General features: G+C 42.5%; 1 protein-coding gene across 1 annotated transcript in view; it reads left to right on the forward strand.

The window, feature by feature from the left end:
* atp1b4 (ATPase Na+/K+ transporting subunit beta 4) overlaps positions 1-22,426 on the forward strand; it is a 52,653-nt gene extending 30,227 nt beyond the window's left edge. Inside the window, exons 5-10 of the mRNA XM_078211843.1 lie at positions 5,063-5,191; positions 7,264-7,368; positions 9,336-9,532; positions 12,760-12,816; positions 16,833-16,922; positions 21,832-22,426. Coding sequence (XP_078067969.1) covers positions 5,063-5,191; positions 7,264-7,368; positions 9,336-9,532; positions 12,760-12,816; positions 16,833-16,922; positions 21,832-21,993 — 740 coding nt within the window. The 3' untranslated portion in view covers positions 21,994-22,426. The remainder of the gene's footprint in view (positions 1-5,062; positions 5,192-7,263; positions 7,369-9,335; positions 9,533-12,759; positions 12,817-16,832; positions 16,923-21,831) is intronic.
* Positions 22,427-22,673: the final 247 nt, after the last annotated feature.

The raw sequence follows: 22,673 nt of genomic DNA on the forward strand, positions 1-22,673 counted from the left end.
AGACTGGGTGAGTCTTCTGGTCAGCCATACTGTAGAAGGCATTGCAAATCACCACAGTACCTTGTCAAGCATAAGCACTGAGAAGTCAATGGAAGTCCATGATCACCAACACGCTCTGAGGGCAGGATACCTGAAGGAGGATACAGCATAGGAAATATCAGCAAAAAACAGCAAAAATGTAGGAAATGATTGTCACTTATTGTCTTTTAACTCATAGCATCCACCTGTTTAATAAAATTGATCGAGTCATTAGAAAAATCTTTCTTTACATTATATACATGCATCTCATAGAATTTGGTCATGGAACCACATTTGAAAATTTATATTTGTTCTGACTTGTAAATTCTTTCGCCAGGAATGGGATTTGTTTGCTCCAAAGCTGTAAATCTCAGAAGTTTCCAGATTGTTTCCAGAAGATTCCAGGGGCGGCACAGTAGCACAGTGGTTAGCACTGCTGCTTCACAGCTCTAGGGTCCTGGGTTCGATTCCTGGCTCGGGTCACTGTCTGTGTGGAGTTTGCACATTCTCCTCGTGTCTGCGTGGGTTTCCTCCGGGTGCTCCGGTTTCCTCCCACAGTCCAAAGATGTGCGGGTTAGGTTGATTGGCCGGGTTACAAATTGCCCCTTAGAGTCATAGAATAGAATCATAGAAACCCTACAGTGCAGAAGGAGGCCATTTGGCCCATCGAGTCTGCACCAACCACAATCCCACCCAGGCCCTACCCCCATATCCCTACATATTTGCCCGTTAATCCCTGTAACCTACGCATCCCAGGACACTAAGGGGCAATTTTAGCATGGCCAATCAACCTAACCCGCACATCTTTGGATGGAGTTTAAAAAGAGGGAGGTTATGTTGCAGCTGTATAAGGTGCTGGTGAGGCCACACCTGGAGTACTGTGTACAGTTTTGGTCTCCTTACTTGGGAAAGGATATACAGGCACTGGAGGAGGTGCAGAGGAGATTCACTCGGTGATATTCTGGAGTTGAGAGGGTTGGCTTATGAGGAGAGGCTAAGTAGGCTGGGGCTATACTCATTGGAATTTAGAAGAATGAGGGGGGATCTTATGGAAACATATAAGATTATGAAGGGAATAGAGGAGATAGAAGCAGGGAAGTTGTTTCCACTGGCGCGTGAAATTAAAACTAGGGGGCATAGCCTCAAAATAAGGGGGAGCAGATTTAGGACTGAGTTGAGGAAGAACCTCTTCATCTGAAGGGTTGTGAATCTGTGGAATTCCCTGCCCAGTGAAGCAGTTGAGGCTACCTCATTAAATGTTTTTAAGGGAAGGATAGATACATTTTTGAACAGTAAAGGAATTACAGGTTATGGTGAGCGGGCGGGTAAGTGGAGCTGAGTCCACGAAAAGATCAGCCATGATCTTATTCATTGACAGAGCAGGCTCGAGGGGCCAGATGACATACTCCTGCTCCTAGTTCTTATGTTCTCCCATCAATTATGCGTAGGTTGGAGGGATTAGCAGGTAAATATGTGGGGGTAGGGCCTGGGTGGGATTGTGGTCGGTGCAGACTCGATGGGCCGAATGGCCTCCTTCTGCACTGTAGGGTTTCTATGATTCTATGATTCTATGATTGTGCTAAGGAATGTAAATCATGGCTCCAGCTGTAGTGCTAGAACATCTTTACCAAGTCCATTTGAGACTCAGAAATGGTGATTAGGTTGTTCCGTCACTTGCAAGGTCACGACCTGAGCCGTTAGCTCTGTTTCTCTCTCCACAGATGCTGCCTAGCCTTCTGAGAGTTTCCAGCATTTCCTGTTTTTATTTTAGATTCCTAGCCTCTGCAGTAGTTTGCTTTAGGATTAGACTTTTTAAACCAGATTGTCTGTTAATTGATTTAAAATATTAAATTCAGAGAAACATTGAAACATAGAAGGTGGGAGCAGGAGGAGGCCATTTGGCCCTTCGAGCCTGCTCCATCATGGCTGATCCTGATCCTGCTTTCTCCCCATAACCTTTGATCCCATTCACCCTAAGTGCTATATCCAGCCGCTCTTGAATACATTCCAGCAACTTTTACACAGAGAGGACCAGAAATTATGAAAATCGGAAGAATGAAAGTTCCATTTAAACCCACTTTCATCTGAAGGTCTCATGTAAGACCTTTTCATGTCAAAATCTGGACAAGTTTGAAAAGTCTAATAAAAGCTTCAGTAATGTTCTTGCATGTCAGTGTCAGAAATGACTCAAAATAACCCACTGCACAAGTACAGGCATTTACAATGTGAAACTTCTGTTTACCTTTCACTGAAAGATTTACAGGATTGAAGTGTCTAATAATTTGTATATTTATTTCCAACACTATGGATTGTAACACTAAATTCTGCACCCTCTCCTTTCCGTCTCTATGAATGGTATGCTTTGTCTGTATAGCCGCAAGAAACAATACTTTTCACTGTATCCCAATACATGTGACAATAATAAATCAAATCAAGTGTGTGCAGTCACTGTAGCATAAACGTCAATAGTTTATCCAAAAGTAACTGAAACACATTGGGCCCAAATAAGTATTTGGCTTTCGAATACATCTTGTTTCAAATTAATGCAATTTTATTAGCCGGTAGTTGATGAAATGTGATTGGGACTATTTGCTCATGTTGAGGGTAAATGCCATTTGAGACACATAGTCTGTTTCCGTGTCCCTTCTATATATTTCCACTTGAAGCACTTCAGGAGAAATTTGGCAGAAATTCTGTTTTTTTATTCATTCATGGGATATGGGCGTCACTGGCTGACCAGCACTTATTGCCCATCCCTAGTTGCCCAAGGGCAGTTGAGAATCAACCACATTGTTGTGGCTCTGGAGTGACATGTAGGTCAGACCAGGTAAGGATGGCAGATTTCCTTCCCTAACGCACATAAGCGAACCAGATGGGTTTTCCCGACAATCGACAATGGTTTCATGGTCATCAGTAGACTCTTAATTCCAGATGTTTTTTATTAAATTCAAATTCCACCATCTGCCGTGGCGGGATTCAAACTCGGGTCCCTAGAACATTAGCTGAGTTTCTGGATTAATAGTCGAGCGATAATACCACGAAGCCATAGTCTCCCCTATTTTCTGCACAGGATACACGGATTCCACTACACCTTGAGTGAAATAACGCCAGCAGAGTGGGACTAGCTTCAGCCAATTTCCCAGCCTAATTCTCTAGAAAAAGCTCCGTGACTTACTTCAAATCAAAGCAGTTGAAATTCTGCTTGGCACTACTTTAGCATATTGGTCAATGCATTTACACACAATTTAACCAGGCTCTTTAAACTAGATTTGATTTCATTTATTATTGTCACATATATTAGGATACAGTGAAAAGTATTGTTTCTTGCGTGCTATATAGATAACGCATACCGTTCATAGAGTACATAGGGGAGAAGGAAAGAAGAGGGTGCAGAATATAGTGTTATTTTTGACTTATTTTCATGAACGCTTGCTTTCTCCGGCTGGGTGTGGCTGCTCCTTTCCTCCTGTATTCAGTTACCCTGCTATAGAGGTACTCTTTCCCTACTTAATGTTACCCTATCTAGATAACTCCTTGGACCAGGCTTTCAACATAGAGGCACATATTATTTTCTTATCTCTCCACTTTGAACTCACCTCTTCTACACGGATCATCCTGACTTGGAAATATATTGCCAGTCCTTCACTGTTGCTGGGTCAAAATCCTGGAATGCCCTCCCTAACAGCACCATGGGTGTACCTGCACCACATGGACTGCAGCGGTTCAAAAAGGCAACTCACTGTAACCTTTTGAAGGGCAGCTCGGAATGAGCAATAAATGCTGACCTAGCCAGTGATGTCCAGACCCCATGAATTAATTTTTAAAAATCAGGAGCATCCCCAACCCCAACATTTTTATATAATTATATATAAATATACAAGTAAAAATATGCGAGTAAATATATATATGCATGTCTAGATAAATGGTCATAATACCTGGGTATTTTGTCACATGGTATTCATAACATCCAAAATGATACTCGAGACATTAATTTAGTGAATTCCTTACAGTTCTGAGGTCATTTTGATGGTTAAGTGAAAACAGGTTGTACCTCCAGTTCCCAGCAAAGTGAGTTCAGGATTTCAGCCAGACCTTCAGGAAGAAAGAGCCATTCTATTGTGTAAGGATGTTAATGGGAACAAGTAAATGTAAAGCTGGTCTTTGTAAAAGTGATTTGAAGCAGTCAGTTTGTTTATAAACAGGATCACTGGTTTTTAGGTGTTTCCGGGAGAGATATGTGAGAAGCATCAAGTGAATGCTTAGGTATTCACCGCTGAAAAATAACTTTTGCAGCTGTGCCGATCAAAATGAGAAGCCTTTGTGTCAAGGCATTGATAACTCTTCACTGGTTTATGTGTCTGTAAAGATGTTGCTGGGGTAAAGGAATAGTGTGAATTTGAAGCAACTTCTTGTGTTTATATGGGGATCTATCCAGCCCTTTTGTCTGGTGTTCATTTTCCTTGTTTAATAAACATTTTATTCCTTTGCGTTAGAAGTTCGAGAACAGACTGTGATGAATTTGTTCAGTAATTTTCCTTGGCGGTTTCTAAAAAAAAGCCAGATTTCACTCTGGGATTTGACTTGTCCAGTATTAACCTCAGCTGGGATCATAACAATTGGAGTGCCAGTGCAGCTGTCGAGATTGGGGGATGCTCATCAAACTCAACAAAGTCGTTATGGCAACTGGAAGACAGGAAGAGATGTGTGAACAGATGCATAATCCAAGTAGAGACCACAAGGAGAGACCAATGGTGGAAGAAGTGGACATTAATCTATTGCAATAAAAACAGAAAATGCTGGATAAACTCAACAGGTCTGGTAGTATCTGTAGAAAGAGAAACAGAATTAATATCGACTCTTACTCTGTTTCTCTCTCCATTGATGCTGCCAGACCTGCTGAGTTTATCCAGCATTCTCTGGCATTATTTCAGATTTCCAGCATCTGCACTATTTTACATTTAGTTTAGTAACCTGTTGTGTCCTGGAAAGGATGAATCAGTGTGTGTGTGTTACTGACAGGAATATCTTTTTGCTTACTTTGCAGCACTTATTTTATTATTCTACCTTTGTTTGTATTCCGCTCTGGCGGGAATGTTTTCTCTGTGCCTGTATGGGATGCTGGCTACAATCAGTCCGTATACACCAAGATATCGCGACCGAGTCAACAATCCAGGTACCTAGCCATGTTACTGAACTAGGTGCTAAGGTGGGATAGCAGATATGTGGACTAATAAAATAGGACATTGTGCCATGCCTGACCCGACCCTGCCACAGTTTTACAAGCAGAGGTGGGGAGTCGTCAGGTGTTTTGCCTAGTTGAGCCGCAAAAGTGGGCATTGATTGACTACTGAAGGCCTTATACCACTGTTGCTCAAATTTAATGCATGTTAGAAGAGGCCTATGTTCAACTTTCAGCCCAACAGGTTTGATCCTGAACGCTACTGGCCAGTGAAAGGGAGTGGAGGATTCCCCCTTTCTGGGCCTCCGGTGCCAATTGGAGCCCCATCCCACAGTTTTCCTTCCCTGCAGTCTGCCCTGACCAGCATGTCCACCGCACAACCCTCACCTGCCAGGCCATACCGTGGGCGGCACAGTGGCACAGTGGTTAGTACTGCTGCCTCACAGTGCCAGGGACCCGGGTTCGATTCCAGCCTCAGGTCACTGTCTATGTGGAGTTTGCACATTCTCCTCATGTCTGCATGGGTTTCCTCCGGGTGCTCCGGTTTCCTCCTACAGTCCAAAGATGTGCGGGTTAGGTTGATTGGCCATGGTAAATTGACCCTAGTGTCAGGGGGATTAGGAGGGTATATATGTGGGGTTATGGGAATAGGGCCTGGGTGGGATTGTGGTCGGTGCAGGCTCGATGGGCCAAATGGCCTCCTTCTGCATTGTAGATATTCTATGATTCTTACCTATAGGTCCCACTGCATTGTTGAATGCCGCCTTGATACCCCTTGGTGCAGTACCTGCTATGGCCACTGCTCTTGGTGACCATGTTGATACTGCAAAGCTGCGGCCTCTCACTGACTGGCAGCTTCATGAGGTGGGACTTCCCCCTAAGCTGGGTGAAAACATCACCTCAGAACAATTAAAAGCCCATTGGCTGAAAATTTAAAGGGGGGTTGGTGGCAAACCAATTAATGGGAGGCGGGCTTGCCCTTGACAGAGGGAGAGAACCCACCCTCAATGTATAATTCACTCCCATGTTACTGAGTACTGAATCATAGGGAACACAAAAGATTACAGCTACAGCGTAAATGTAATAACTCCACAGAGGCGGAAGTTCCTTCACCAAGTTACTTTATTTAGACCATACATCTGTACACAGCCAGCTCTCCAGTTGCTCCCTGCTGAATGCAGGCTGGGAGTCTGACATACCTGCTTTAAATAGGGAGCATGAGGCTCCCTGATTTAACCATCAATTAAGACTCATCAGGTAGCTCTTTCCAATACCAACCAAATAAACTAACTCAAATTAACTAAGGGACAAATTAAAAGGGGCAGCTCCCCAAAAGGAGGGGGAACAGCCCGGAACAAAATCAAATCACAAAGGAAACTTAAAACATCAAATCATAATGTGATTTTCGGGGTTTATAATACTCCCCAGCCTCCGCGGTGCCCAACGGGCACGGAAGGCGTCAAAAGACTCATCAGGTATTTCTTTCAACACCAACCAAGTAAACAAACTCAAATTAACTTAGGGACAAATTAACAGGGGCAGCTCCCCAAAAGAAAGGGGGAACAGCCCGAACCAAAAACAAAGTAGAAAGGAAACTTAAAACATCAAACCAAAAGGTGATTATCAGGGTCGATAATACACCCCAGCCCCTGTGGTGCCCAACGGGCATGGAAGGCGTCAAAAGACTCATCAAGTAGTTCATACTCTAGGAAGTCAACCTCATTAGCCTGGCTGAAGTCATCACAGTAAAATTAGTAATTGCATGATACTTGTTGTCCAGCCATTGAAATATCAACTTCAGGATATTTTCAGCTCTGTAGCTGTCTCTCTCTCTCTGTCTCTCTCTCTCTCTCTCTCTCTCATGTGCAGTGTTCAAGAGCAGCTAATTATTACCACCCATGGAAAATGAGCCTATTTTACATGTACAGACAGTATCCTAAATTAAAGTATAAATATTCTACTGTACAGAGCAGTTGGAAATACTGATAGATTGCCTGTTTGATCTCACCTTGATGTGATCTGCTTGATGAAATTCTGGACTGTGCGTAATCTTTCCATTTTCCTAGGAGTGATGATAAGACCACATCTTGGTGGACTTACGATTGCATTCAACTCATCAGAGGAGAGCACATGGTCACATTATGTGAAAAGCCTGCATCAATTCCTTGAACGTAAGTTTCCGTATTTCTTCTTTAGGGCCAAAAGCACACAGCAATTGTCTGAATTTTAAAATTGCCAAACAAGAAAGCTTGTAATAACGGGAACCACGGGGCTGAGGCAGGAAATGGGGGTCAGCTCCACAATCCCACCTCCACCCTGGCTGTGTCCTCCTGTCACATTTTCATTCTGAGGAGGTGGGGGCACAAGTTTCTCCTAAAATAGGCTCAAGTCAGCAATCAGAAGCAGGGGAATGCTGAAATTGGTAGATTAGAAGACCTGACTTTGTCTACTGGGACATTAGCTCAGTTCTCAACATGGTCTTAGTTTACAGGTACAGATTAAATCCTAAATAATGAATCCCTAAATTAATTAAAGTGTAAATATGCTATTATATAGATCAGTCAGAAATAGTGATGGGCTGCAAGTTACTCACACAGCCCTCACCTCCCCACCCATGCCCATGCCCCTCTAAACCCCATGACCCTACCGTACATACCCCATCCATAACATTCTTGCCCCCTCGATACCCGCTATGTATCCTCCAATATTCACTCTTCCAGTATCTACCATCAGCACAATTCATGAGCCTGTAATAACACTGGCAAACCTTTGAAGTGTTTATGAAATTGTTAAAATAAGACATTCAAAATCATCTTCAAAACATTCCCCCCCCCTTATAAGATATAAAACTATCACTCAGACACAGTCATTCATGCTCACATTGAAAAAAGCTTTAATCTTTTTAACACTTCTTAATCTTGGCCAAATAAACAAACAGGTATTCAAAAACCACTTCAAAGAAAGATAAAGTTATTACAAGCTCTTAAAACTGTCAACCAGACAAAGAAATCAGTCTCCTTCAAAACTGTGTAAATAATCGCTACAGAGCTGAATCCGTTTGTGTGGTTTAGTACTCAGTCAAGTACTTACAATAGCACAGCTTTGTTAAAAAGGTTCTAAGATTGAAAACATTGAAACCTTTGAAGCAGGCTGAACAGATGGTCATCTGACTTCTTTGATTGTCAGGTCAGCTATCAGCTGGCCATTAAATATGTTCCTTAAATGCCCAGAGATGCACTACATGGAACACGTTTGTTTTAGCTTTTGCTTTGAATTAGTAACTACTGGGTTATTTTAAATTGAATTAGTCTGTCACATTTCCAGATGTGGAGATGCCGGCGTTGGACTGGGGTAAACACAGTAAGAAGTTTAACAACACCAGGTTAAAGTCCAACAGGTTTATTTGGTAGCAAAAGCCACTAGCTTTCGGAACAGGCTATTCCTTCGTCAGGTGGGTGGGAGTTCTGATCACAAACAGGGCACAAAGACACAAACTCAATTTACATGAATAATGATTGGAATGTGAGTCTTTACAGCTAATCAAGTCTTAAAGGTACAGACAATGTGAGTGGAGGGAGCATTAACCACAGGTTAAAGAGATGTGTATTGTCTCCAGACAGGACAGCTAGTGAGATTTTGCACATCCAGGCAAGTTGTGGGGGTTACAGATAGTGTGACATGAACCCAATATCCTGGTTGAGGCCGTCCTCATGTGTGCGGAACCTGGCTATCAGTCTCTGCTCAGCGACTCTGCGCTGTCGTGTGTCGTGAAGGCCGCCTTGGTATACCTACAGCACAGGGAACACTACGGTTCAGGAAGACGGCTCACTTTCCACCTTCTCAAGGGCAATTAAGGATGGGCAACAAATGCTGGCCTGGCCAGAGACGCCCACATCCCATGAAAGAATAAAAAACCCTACCCAATTCCCCTTTTAAAAAGAGCGGGGAGACTCGATTTCAATGAGAGATGGTGAGTGCCATGTTCTCATCACCCTGTATATAGTAACATTTTTGTCACCACTCTCTCGATTTTGTTTTGCTGCTGTCTGGAACTTGTTACTGGCAAGCAGACAAGTGAAAACAATCTATTACTCTACTAGTCTTGCCTTTTTTGTGACTTTCTTTTTATTCCTTCCAGCTTACAATGACAGTACCCAGGCTATTAAGAACATTCTGTGTTCTCCTGGACAATACTTCATGCAACAGATGGATGAAAGTGAAGAACGATTAGCTTGTCAGTTTAATCGGACCATGCTGAAAAACTGCTCTGGAATTGAAGATCCCACCTTTGGATATTCGGAAGGAAAACCCTGCATTCTCCTGAAGATGAACCGAGTATGTTGCTGGTAATGAGAGTACAGGAAAGCCATTATTCCTTTCCTGGTCAACTTGACAACAAACTATCCCGGCAGCATTGAGGGAGGGGTGAGCAGTGAGTGAGAGGGGGTGCACCTTGCACATTCAAAGTAACGTCTATTTATTAGTCATAAGTAAGGCTTCTATTAACACTGCAATGAAGTTACTGTGAAATTCCACTAGTCGCCACAGTCAATGCACCTAACCGTCACATCTTTCAGATTGTGGGAGGGAACTGGAGCACCCGGGGGAAACCCACACAGACACGGGGAGAACGTGCAAACTCCACACAGACAGTGATCCAAGCCGGGAATCGAACCCGGGTCCCTGGCGCTGTGAGGCAGCAGTGCTAACCACTCATTTTGCATCAGATGTTAACATTTGTCCATTTGGTTCTGTAGGCCTTACCCTATCGAAGCAAAGGGTGATTACTCTAACCTGGGCAGCACGGTGGCACAGTGGTTAGCACTGCTGCTTCACAGCACCAGGGACCTGGGTTCGATTCCCAGCCTCGGTCACTGTCTGTGTGGAGTCTGCACGTTCTCCACGTGTCTGCGTGGGTTTCCTTCGGGTGCTCCGGTTTCCTCCCACAGTCTGAAAGATGTGCTGGTTAGGTGCATTGTCCCAAACAGGCATTGGAGTGTGGCAACTAGGGGAATTTCACAGTAACTACATTGCAGTGTTAATGTAAGCCTTACTTGTGACTAATAAATTAACTTTACCTTCCATTTATATGAGGTAACCACAAATGGACCCATTAGGAAAGTGAATGCTCATGAGACACAGTATGTTCACTAATCACCCCAGCAACAGATCCTTGACATTTTGTTTGATTATAAACTGAGCTTATGATCCCATATATTCCCTAGCACAAAGTTTGCATATTTTCATCTCCATAAACTCATTAATCTCTGTTCCTGTTGCAGCTCATTTGCCACTGAAACCTTCATGCAAGTCCTTGCCACCTCTAGAATCTATTACTGCTCAACTATCTTGATGGGCCTCCCATCCTCCTTAAATTTAACTTATTTAAAACTCTGTTGTCTGTATCAGGTCCTGCTTGCCCTTCACTCTTATCCTCATTAAACTACATTGGTTTCAAATGATTAAAATTTAAAATTCTTAGACTTGTGTTTAAATCTTGCTGTGAACTTGCCCCCTCCCTATCTCTCTAACCTTTTACAGCCTTACAATCCCCCCCTTTCCAAATCTCCATTCCTGATTTACACTTCTTGCGCATCCTTGCTCTCTTTCACCCTACCATTGTTGGTCATGTTAGCAATAGGCGAGGTTTCACACTCTCAAATTCCCTTGCTAAACTTGTCTGTTTCTCCACTTCTCTCTGTCTTTAAGGCCCATCCGTCTCTTTGATGCTTCACCGCTCCTCCTAATCACTCCATCTTTGGATTGGCACCTGCTTTTTCATAAGTCTCCATGAAGCACTTTGAGAGATTTGTTGGCATTAAATGTGCTGTATAAATGCAAGTAATTGTTGTTGTAAATATTCTAACTCTTCTCCTATAATCAGGGTTTGGCCAGTTTTGTGTTCACTGAAGATTTGTTGACATTTGTTGCACGTGTCAATAAATCTTGGAACGTTAAAGGACCCTGGAATTTCCTAGTATCTGATAAATGGCTATCCTTTGGCACACACACCATCTGCTGATTGAATTAAGAAAGAATGTATGTTTACATAAGGCCTTTCATGTCCTGATGATGTCTCAAGGTGCCTTACAACCAATGATTGACTTCTGATGCGTAGTTGCTGTAATGTAAGCAACACTGCAGCCAAATTGCCCACGTCAAGGTCCCACGAACAATAAATAAATGGCCAGTTAATCTGTTTGGTCTTATTGTTTTTTAAAAACTTATTTTTCAAAATGTGAACATCACTGGCAAGTCCGACATTTATTACCAGTCCCTAGTTGCCCCTAAGATAGCGGTGGTGAGCTTTCTTTATTGGCTGCAGTCCACATGATGAGGGTGATGTTAGGTAGGGAATTTGTCTGAGTGAGGATGAACAAATGTCCAAGTCAGATGGTGTGAGACTCGATAAGGAATTTGGTGCTGATGGTATCCCCGTGCACCTTCTAGATGGTGGCGGTCATGGGTTTGGGAAATGCTTCGGAACTTGCTGAGGTTGAGGGATACATATTAGCCAGGACATCGGGAGAACCTTTTCACTTTTTTTGGAAAGGGTACATTTGATTGCTCATACCCATAAGGACATAGTTTTGATTTGATATCATCAATGTATCATTCCCTTCGTAAATCACTGAGGTATCGAACTAGATGATAGGTGCATTTTATGGGAATGGGGCATTGAACCCATTCCCTTCTGATTCCGAGTCAGCATTACCAATGAGCAAAATGACATTTTAACCATCACTAACTTGTCTTTAGAATTTATCAAGTGTCTATCCTAAATATGAATAATATCCATTATGCTTTTATCAACTGTTATCAACTATCACCTCTTCCTCTGCCTTTATGACATTATGATGATCAGTTATATCTGAGATGTATAGTATAATAAATGATGTGGAGATGCCGGCGTTGGATTGGGGTGGGCACAGTAAGAAGTCTCACAACACTTGATGAAGGGGCAGCGCTCCGAAAGCTTGTGATACCAAATAAACCTGTTGGACTTTAACCTGGTGTTGTGAGACTTCTTCGTATAATAAATACCACAGATCAATGTATTCAGCAATACAGGCTTTATATGGTAAACATTGGTTTTATTTTATTGTTTTTATTAAATTAATTTATACTCTATTTTCAGATCATTCAGCATGATCGGGAAGGTGAGGTGACCTGCCACAGTATCTTGCCACTGCCACACTATAACTGGCCATTATAGATGCAGGATATTATTGCCAAGTCTTTGGCTGGCTTATTTTCTGCCCCACTGTCAGGAAATGCCATCATTCAGGATCTGTGTTGAGATTACAACGTGATGAATAATGGATGTAAACCTGTATCATAGTGCTCTTTAGGTCCAGAGACTTAAACTAAATTGCTCCTTTTAAATCATTTTGTATTCATTTAGCATGAAGATCTTTTTGAATTGGATCAAATGTTTTAACGAGTCTTTAATTTTGCATTAACGAAGATGTGGCCTACAGAGGAAGTTCTCATTCTTATTCCCTTGTTTATATAAAATAAATATTCATGAGCATTGTGGTGATATTTGCTTCCTTCTATAGATAATTGGTTACCTGCCTGGTAAAGGAGTCACACCACATGTGACCTGCGAATTCAAGGTGAGTGGCATCCATGTCTGAACTAAATCTTGTGTTGGAATAGTCTAACCTCGAGTCAGAATACAATGGCTAGCTTTGAATTAACACTGGTTAACACTTGGATGATGCTTAAAAATATTACACATCGTGCTGACTTAATTATTAATCTGCTAGGTTATTCAAATAGTGATGTCAATTGATATTGAATTTGAATAAAATGCATTCCTTGAATCTCATTTTCTAAGGACTAGATGGAGACAAAATTTATTGCAAATAGGACTCTTGTAGCCATCAAGGAGAAAAGGGATTCTTTAGCTCAACAGTTTAGATCTGATTTGAGCCAATGTACCAGTGGACAGTGCACTAACCCACTGCCACAGTCATCACTTATCTATATTTGATAACTTACAAAGTTGCATCTACCTAGGTTTAAGTTATCACAGTGAATGTAAATGCAGCATGCGTACCTAATCTTGTGCTTCAGGTAACAATGCTTTGTGGAAACAGAGCATTAACCTTTGAATGTTTTCTCTATAAGTGGATTAATCCTTTGAACCGTTACTACATTGTTCATTAGTGAAGATGGAGAGTCTTTGGAGCACAGAGGCTATTTGGCCCATCCAGTCAATACGATCATATTTAAAATGATCAACTCACCAAAAAAAAAACTAGCTGCAGAAAGTTCATTTGTTTTCCAAATGGAAATCTCTTCCCAATCCGAAGAAGGAATTGACCAACTTCCCGAACTGTCTGTAAAGAAAAAATGGTTAGCATTTTAGATATAAACCCTTTTCATCACTAACAAGTTCTCAGTCTTGTTTCAATGTTGTACTTTTATCTATTTTTCTAAGTAACTGGCAATCGCTGTGAAAGCGCCAGCCTTGTCCCATGCCTCGGTGGGTAAAATACAGCATGTTGCTATTTTTAAATGGATGTACTGTTCTGAGGAAAACTATTTTTTAAGTATTTTCCCCAACTGGGACAAATTCCAAAGTGTTGAACACTTTGATATATAGCCCATTGACGTGCTGTAGCTGGGTTCGACTTTGAGTCCTTCATAAATCTTGCATGTTGTGCTTTGCGTCTTCTTTTGTTGCATTAATTGAACTAAAGAACATGAGCTTTATTTACAATCTTCCATTTGTTCTGAGGGGACGAGCTGATGTAACAGTTTAGCACACTGTCCTTATACTCTACAAACTGGGTTTGAATGCAACACAGGTTATTTGGATACATCCTGACATTGCTTGTGAGATATAATGAGATTGGATGGCACAGTGGCACAATGGTTAGCGCTGCTGCCTCACAGAGCCAGGGACCTGGGTTCAATTCTGACCTCGCGTGACAGACTATGTGGAGTTTGCATGTTCTCCCCATGTCTGCATGGGTTTCCCCCGGGTTCTCCGGTTTCCTCCCAAAGATCTGCCAGTTAGGTGAATTGGCCATGCTAAATTGCCCCTTAGTGTCAGGGGGATCAGCAGGGCTATGGGGATAAGGCCTGGGTGGGATTGTTGTCGGTCAAACTCGATGGGCTGAATGGCCTCTTTCTGCACTGTAGGATTTCTATGATTCTATATTAGTTTGGTCAGACTCAACTCAGAGCCAAGTAGGCATGGTCCTATAGCACAGAAATGTCCAAACAGACAAGAAATGGTCAGACTAACTAGGAAGGGCTGTATGAGATGTGGAAAAATTCCGACCTGTGAGTGATCTAGTTTGTGTTTAGGGCGCATTGCTAGGGCAGTTTGAAGGAAATAGCTACTCTGAAAGTGGCTGTTCCATGCCTGAGTGGGAATGCATGGTGGTGGCAGTAAAGTGCCCAAAATGGAAAAGTATTCACATTTACAAGTTTATTGAATTTGATGAACACCTGAGAAACTCTTTTTTACCCCTGCATTGAAGAATGGATTAGTTGTGCCTCCCTCATCTGCTGGCTTCTTTGAGATCACTATATTAGTGTGCAGCTAGTGAAGCTTTAAGAACTTCCTTGTGAGTTGGAAAATTCTACTCAGGAACCCTCAGGAACAGGCTACTCACTCAGTTTGAGCAACTTGCCAATACGCAACTGACAGCTGGACTTTTCTGACACCAGTGGATTGAAAATTGCATGGGGGTTCACCTAATGTCTCGGTGTAAGCTGAGAGACTTTGCCGTCGCACCTCTCTCAACCTCCTCAACCACCTCATACACCAACTCTACAGCAAACGCCGCAGCCTGGAAATCAAGATAGAGTCCATATTCTCAACTTGCGCTCAGGACGCAGACCAGCTGCGAAACTCTGCCTCTCCACATCGGTGTAAGCCTGCCAGGAGACTGGTGGAAACAATCATTTTTAGCTGTTTTGCTGTAGATTCTGCAGAAGTTAGGGCAGGAACCCAGGGAAATTTCAAAGCCCGTATCGCCCTGATGCCTCACTATTTATTTCTTTTTAATGCCTCTTCTCATGTGTGAAGGTTGACTGGGGTAGACTGTTAAATGCTTCTCAAATCAAATCATCTATCCAAAAGATGTTCTTTATTTTTGGTTAGGGATTTGTTTAATAGTTTAGACAAATGAAATTAATTCAAGTACTTTAAAGATATCCTAGTGTTCAAGTGGTAAGCAGCTGTTAACACATTTTTCTGTGATGGTTGCTCAAGTAATTTAATTCCCCACCATCTGAAAGCTAACATTCACAAAATAGCTGTCCTTACAGACTGTTAATTTCAAAAGATACTCATTACTTATCAACCTCAATTGCAATCCATTTCAAGCAAAAATTAATTAGCATCTAAAAAACCCCAATATTACAAGCCAAACACTGAAACATATTAGAGTTCTACCTATTCGTTTTACATTGTGTAGAATGTATAACTTCTATATACAATAGAAATGTCCCGTAGAGTCTAACCAGAAGCAATTATGTCTATCCATCAATCTGCTGAGAATTGGAGAAACATAACCATTGAATCTAGTGGAACATAGGAACAGGAGTAAGCCATTTAAGAACAAGAACTCAAAAACTCAAGAAATGGAAGCAGGAGTGGTCCATATATCCATCGAGCCTGCTCCGCTATTCATTATGATCGAGGCTGATCTTGGCTTCAACTCAATTTCCCTGCCCGTAGCCCTTATTCCTTGATTCCCTGAGAGATTAAAAATCTGTCTGTCCCAGCCTTAAATGTATTCAGCAATGGAGCATCCACTACCCTCTAGGGGAGAGAATTCCAAAGATTCACAACCGTTTGAATGAAATAATTTCCCCTCGTCCTAGTTCTAAATGATCAGCCCCCTTATCCTGAATTCCGCCCTTGTGCTTTAGATACCCTGAACGATCTCTGAGCATTTACCCTGTCAATTCCTTCAGAATCTTGTGTGTTTCAATGAGATCGCCATTCATTCTTCTGAACTCCAGAGAAATTAGACCCAATTTGCTGTTAGATCCCTTCAGCTCCTCAAACTGGTTATGCTATTCAATTAGATCATGGCTGATCTATATGGTAGTGTAGTTTAAACATCAATTGAGAAGGATAATAGAACACCTAGTTAGTAGAACACGTGGGGCGACACAGTGGCACAGTGGTTAGCACTGCTGCCCGGGTTTGATTCCTGGCTTGGGTCACTGTCTGTGTGGAGTTTGCACGTTTTCCCTGTGTCTGCGTGGGTTTCCTCCGGGTTCTCTGGTTTCCTCTCACAGTCCAAAGACACGCTGGTTAGGTGAATTGGCCGTGCTAAATTCTCCCTCAGTGTACCCAAACAGGTGCTGGAGTGTGGCGACTAGGAGATTTTCACAGTAATTTCATTGTAGTGTGAATGCCAACCTACTTGTGACTAATAAATTAACGTTTTTAGTTTGGAGTTCTTCAAAGATTCCAGTGTTATGAGCTATTAGAGAACATAGTGCTTTTAGTTCATGATACTTCTTTACTAAAAAATGATTGCTATATTTTGTCTCCACTAGACTTTCAGCAAAGAAAGTCTTCTTTGATCAGTACTCTTGAAAATATTGCTGAAATAATACTGTTAAATTAATGTAAATATGCTCTCGTTCCTTCCAGAAAGAAAAGAACAATGCTATCGTTCACTTCTATCCAAATAACGGAACCTTTGATCTCTCATACTTTCCTTATTATGGAAAACTGACACATGTAAGTAGGTTAAAATCTTCCCAATTCAGCTGCTAACTTTTCAATGTTCTTTTGATTTTTATTTGAAATGAGGGATTTATCATAATATTTACTGCCATGTTGATTTTCCTTCTTTCTCCCAATGCTAGGGGCTTTGGTGAAGAATGACCTTTCAGGCATATTGACCTTTATTATGAAGGGATTGGAGTAAATAAGTCTTAATTTAATAATGTTGGGTCTTAGTGAGACCACACACAGAATATAATGTACAGTTTGGTCCCTTTACCAAAGGGAGGAATTACTAGCACTAGAGGCAGCATGCCAAAATCTCACAAAATCGATTCATGTGATGAGGGCGTTATCCAATGGAGTTTAAAAGAGTGAAAATTGATTACATTGAAACATCAGATTTTTTGAGTGTTTTGAGTGGCCTGAAAGGCAGTTTCCCTCGGTTGGAGAGTCTAAAACTATGGGTCACAGTCTCAGAATAAGGAGTAAAGAGCCAACATGGATATGCTGTGAGGAATGGCCTCTCTGTGTTGCAACCATTCTATGATTCTATGAAGAAAATACCCTGATGAGTGAATGTATTCTGTTACCAGTATTTCAAACAATGCGGACTACTAGTAAAAGTAAAGATTTCTCATTGTTGAGTGGCACTTTTGAGTCAATTTAAAGGTGATACTCACATTATTGCAATCTGTAAACCTGTCAAAACTTAAATAAAATGGCCAATTACTTTTCATACTGTATTAAATCATAGAAGACAGGTGAGGAGAAATTATTTCTCTCTGTGGGTCATTTATATGTGGAATTCTCTTCCTCAGAAAACACTGGAGGCCGTTGAACTTATTCAAGTCTGAGTTAGATTTTTGATAGACGAGGGAGTTGAGATTAATGGGGAGCAGGAAAGTGGAGTTGAGATACAATCAGATCAGCACTGATCTTCTCAAATGGCAGAGCAAGCATGAAGGGCTAAATGACCTACTCCTGCTCCTAACTCCTATGTTCCACTTTCCTGGTGGAGTACAACGCCTAACAACAACCAAGAAATTTCAATGCCATTCAGGGCAAAGCAGTCCACTTGATTGACATCCCAACCATTCATCTTGAACTCCCGTGGGAGTTCAACTCCGTTATCCTGATGGCAGTTTACATCCCACCCCATGTGGACGTGAAGATCATGCTGGACGGAATATGCACCACTACGAATAGCTTTGAGACGAAACATCCCAAGGCCTTGTTCATCATGGCCGGGGACTTCAATCAGGCCAAGCTCAAGAGCGTACTACCAAGTTACCACCAACACGTCTCCTGCTCCACCAGAGGCCCAAACATCCTAGACCACTGCGACACAAATATCAAACATGCCGACCGCTCTATCGCCCATCCACACTTTGGCAAATCAGACCTCAAGCTGTGCTCCTGCTCCTGGCTTACAAGCAAAAACTGAAGCGGGAGAATCCATCAAGGAGAGTCATGCAATGTTGGTCTGAGGAATCAGCTGATCTCCTACGGGGCTGCTTGGAGTCAGTGGACTGGTCAGTATTTAAAAACTCTGCGACGAGCCTGAACGAGTTCGCCACTACAGTAACTGACTTCATTAGTAAGTGTGTAGAAGACTGTGTGCCAAAGAAGTAAATCCGTGTGTTCCCCAACTGGAAACCATGGATGAACAGGGATATCTACTGCTTGCTGAAGTCCAGGTCTGAGGCGTTCAAGTCAGGTGACATTGACTTATACAAGAAAGTCAGATACGATCTAAGGAGATCCATCAAAGATGCCAAAAGACAATACCGGACCAAGCTAGAGTCCCAGGCTGGCCACACCGACCCCCGCTGACTATGGCATGGTCTGCAAGACATAACAGGCTACAAGATGAAGGCATGTAAAATCGCCGGCTCCAATGCACCCCTTCCTGATGAGCTCAATGCATTCTATGCCTGTTTTGAGCAAGAGGTCAGCGAGAGCATGCCCTCCACCCTGGAAGCCCTGGATGAACCTGTATCTGGGGTCACCGTTGCAGGTGTCAGAGCAGCTTTCTTGAAGGTCAACCCACGGAAAGCAACTGGCCCGGATGGGGTACCCGGATGTGCGCTCCTGCGCGGATCAGCTGGCGGAGGTATTCACAGACATCTTCAACCTCTCTTTACAACAATCTGAGGCCCCTGTCTGCTTCAAGAAGACGACCATCATCCAGGTACCTAAGAAAAACCAAGCAGTGTGCCTTAATGACTATCGGCCGGTGGCTCTGACATCCATCATTATGAAGTGCTTTGAAAGGTTAGTCATGCCACGAATCAATTCCAGTCTCCCGGACTACATGGATCCACTACAGTTTGCCTACCGCCGCAACAGGTCCACAGCAGACACCATTTCCCTGACCCTGCACTCAACCCTGGAACACCTAGATAACAAGGACACCTATGTCAGACTCCTACTTATTGACTACAGCTCAGCCTTCAACACGAAACTCATTATTATTCCCATGAAACTCATCTCCAAACTCCGTGGCCTGGGCCTCGGCACCTCCCTCTGCGACTGGAGCCTGAACTTCCGAACTCACAGACCACAATCAGTAAGGATAGGAACAACACCTCCTCCACGATCATCCTCAACACTGGTGCCCCACAAGGCTGTGTTCTCAGCCCCCTACTATACTCCTTATACATCTATGACTGTGCGGCCAAATTCCCCTCCAATTCGATTTTCAAGTTTGCTGACGACACCACCATTGTGGGTCGAATCTCAAACAATGACGAGACAGAGTACAGGAATGAGATAGAGAATCTGGTGAACTGGTGGCGGCAACAATAATCTCTCCCTCAATGTCAGTAAAATGAAGGAGATTGTCATTGACTTCAGGAAGCGTAAAGGAGAAAGGCCCCTGTCTACATCAATGGGGATGAAGTAGAAAGGGTTGAGAGCTTCAGGTTTTTAGGTGTCCAGATCACCCAACAACCTGTCCTGGTCCCTCCATACTGACACTATAGTTAAGAAAGCTCACCAACGCCTCTATGTTGTCAGAAGACTAAGGAAATTTGGCATGTCAGCTACGACTTCACCAACTTTTACAGATGCACCATAGAAAGGATTCTTTCTGGTTGTATCGCAGCTTGGTATGGCTCCTGCTCTGCCCAAGACCGCCAGGAACTACAAAAGGTCGTAAATGTAGCCCAATCCATCACGCAAACCAGCCTCCCATCCATTGACTCTGTCTACACTTCCCGCTGCCTCGGCAAAGCAGCCAGCATAATCACGGACCCCATGCATCCCGGACATTCTCTCCTCCACCTTCTTCCTTTGGGAAAATGATACAAAAGTCTGAGGTCAAGTACCAACTGACTCAAGAACAGTTTCTTCCCTGCTGCTGTCAGACTTTTGAATGGATTTACCTTGCATTAAGTTGATCTTTCTCTACACCCTAGCTATGACTGTAACACTACATTCTGCACTCTCGCGTTTCCTTCTCTATGAATGGTATGTTTTGTCTGTATAGCGCGCAAGAAACGATACTTTTCACTGTATGTTAATACATGTGACAATAATAAATCAAATCAAAATCAAATCAAATCTATCCACTATTGGTGCACCAAGCTTCAGTGTGGACCATCAATACGATTCACTGTTCACTAGCACTAAGGCTGCTTCGACAGCACCCCTCAAACTCACAACCTCTATTACCCAGAAGGACAGGGTAGAAGGTGCATGGGAACACCATCACTTGCAAGTTCTCATCCAAGTCACACACCATTCTGACCTGGAACTTTATCGCCATTCTTTCGTTATTCCTCGGTAAAAATCCTGGGACTTTCTAACTAATAACATAATGGGTGAGATTTTCCCGGAAATTGGCAAGGGCGGATGGTGGGCGGGAAAAGCGACATTGAAGCTGCCGAAGGCAATGGTGGCTTTCTCCACCATATTGTGCAGCACACAGACGTATCGATGGCACGGCAGCTTCTGATTCACCCACCCTGCCAGAAACTTAGAAATGAGAGGATCGGATGCCATTTTTAAAGGCCACATCAGTGCACAGCAACCCCCCCCCCCAACATTCCCCTGGAACTGTGGGCACCCCACTGGACACTGTTCAGGCACTGCCTGGGCACCCCCGACAGTCCCTGGGCTGTGCCTGGGGTACCTGGGCAGTGCTAGGGGTGCCCGTGGATTCACAGGCAGTGCCTGGGCATGACCTGCTCCCCTGCTGAGGAGCATCTGAGCTCCCCTGGGAGGTCTGTTTGGCAGGTTCATGCCTTTGGGGACCAGTCATGATGCACGCCGTTCTGCTGTCACGCCGCTGATTTTGGGGTTGGGGGGATGGATTCCGGCGTATGGGCCTGATAATGATATGTGAATTTATTATAATATGTGAATTTATTATAATGATATGTGCATTTATTATAATGATGTTCCCGACATTGATCATCAGGAAACACGTCCCCTCACTGACAATTAAGGGGACAATCGCGCCAAGCATTTACGTCAATGGAAACATGACTTTGCACTTGTTGCGATATTTTCCACTCCTGTCGCTGAAACCCCACAATGCCAATAGGAGTGTAAAGTCCTGTCCTATGGGGTTTACCTCCATCACATGGACTGCAACAGTGTCAGAAGGTGACTTACCAGCACTTTCTCAACAGCAGTTCAGCAAGTGCTTTGGAGCAACAAACACATCCCATGGATGAACAAGCAAGAATCAGTGCAAAGTCATATATATAAAATATATATTCATATGGTTAGTGACAGCATCAGATTTTAAATCTTTTTTTAAATTCACCACCTTTGATAAAAGCATTGGAATATATTTTCTGATTTTCTTACTAATCCTATATTATTGGCAAGAAGGGTGATTAGAATGTCAAAGTCAGATCTTGTATATTTAAGAGGTGAAACATTAATGATTTTTGTCTTTTAATAATTCTAGGTAAATTATTCAGTCCCACTGGTGGCCATGCAATACGAGAATCTGGAAAAGGACAGTGAAGTCAGTATTCAATGTAAAATAAATGGGCCTGGCATCAAAAATGACATCTTTCAAGACCGATTTTCTGGCAGGATTTTGTTCACACTTAATGTTCAAGGATAATATGAAATGAGTGTTCCTTCCCAAAAAATATAGACACTTTTACAATATCTGGTGACTTGGTTTCTCTGCCAGGAAAGACTTGTATTACTAGCATGGCTGTTCCATCTGTAAAGTACAAATATTTAGCACGTTGACCTTTCCCCTCTTAAGTTATGAAGTAACCAAGAGATTTATTTGAAGATAAGGTCAGACTTTGTTTGACTTTGGTTTGGGTACATATCACAAATAAAACATGAGTTTCCATTATGTCAAATCATTAAAGCAAATAATTATCAAATTATAAAATGTTAACCTATGAAGTTGTTAAAACTTTGATAAAATTATTATAGTCTTATTCTTAAATTTCTTAGAAATAATTATTTGATGTCTTAATTTTTTTGCCAGAAATGTCTATATTCAGCATGGAGAGGGAAATAAAAATTTTATATTGAAATTAGTTGTTTTATAAGTATCTGTGTACCTCAGTAGACACAATACCATAATTATTATTATGTAAGAATACCAGGACTGGGTGAATCTCTGGCATCTCAACCTATACAAAACTGGCAGGAGGGGTGGGATCCTTGCAACTGGGAAGCAAATGAGGGGCTGAAAGGAGATGCAGTACTCAGGAACGGCAAGCTAAATAGACATGATGGGCAGGAGCACGGCGGGGAGTTGGGTAAACTTGTTGGATTAAA

Source organism: Mustelus asterias, chromosome 4, assembly GCF_964213995.1.
Source record: "Mustelus asterias chromosome 4, sMusAst1.hap1.1, whole genome shotgun sequence".
Taxonomy (NCBI): Eukaryota; Metazoa; Chordata; class Chondrichthyes; order Carcharhiniformes; family Triakidae; genus Mustelus; species Mustelus asterias.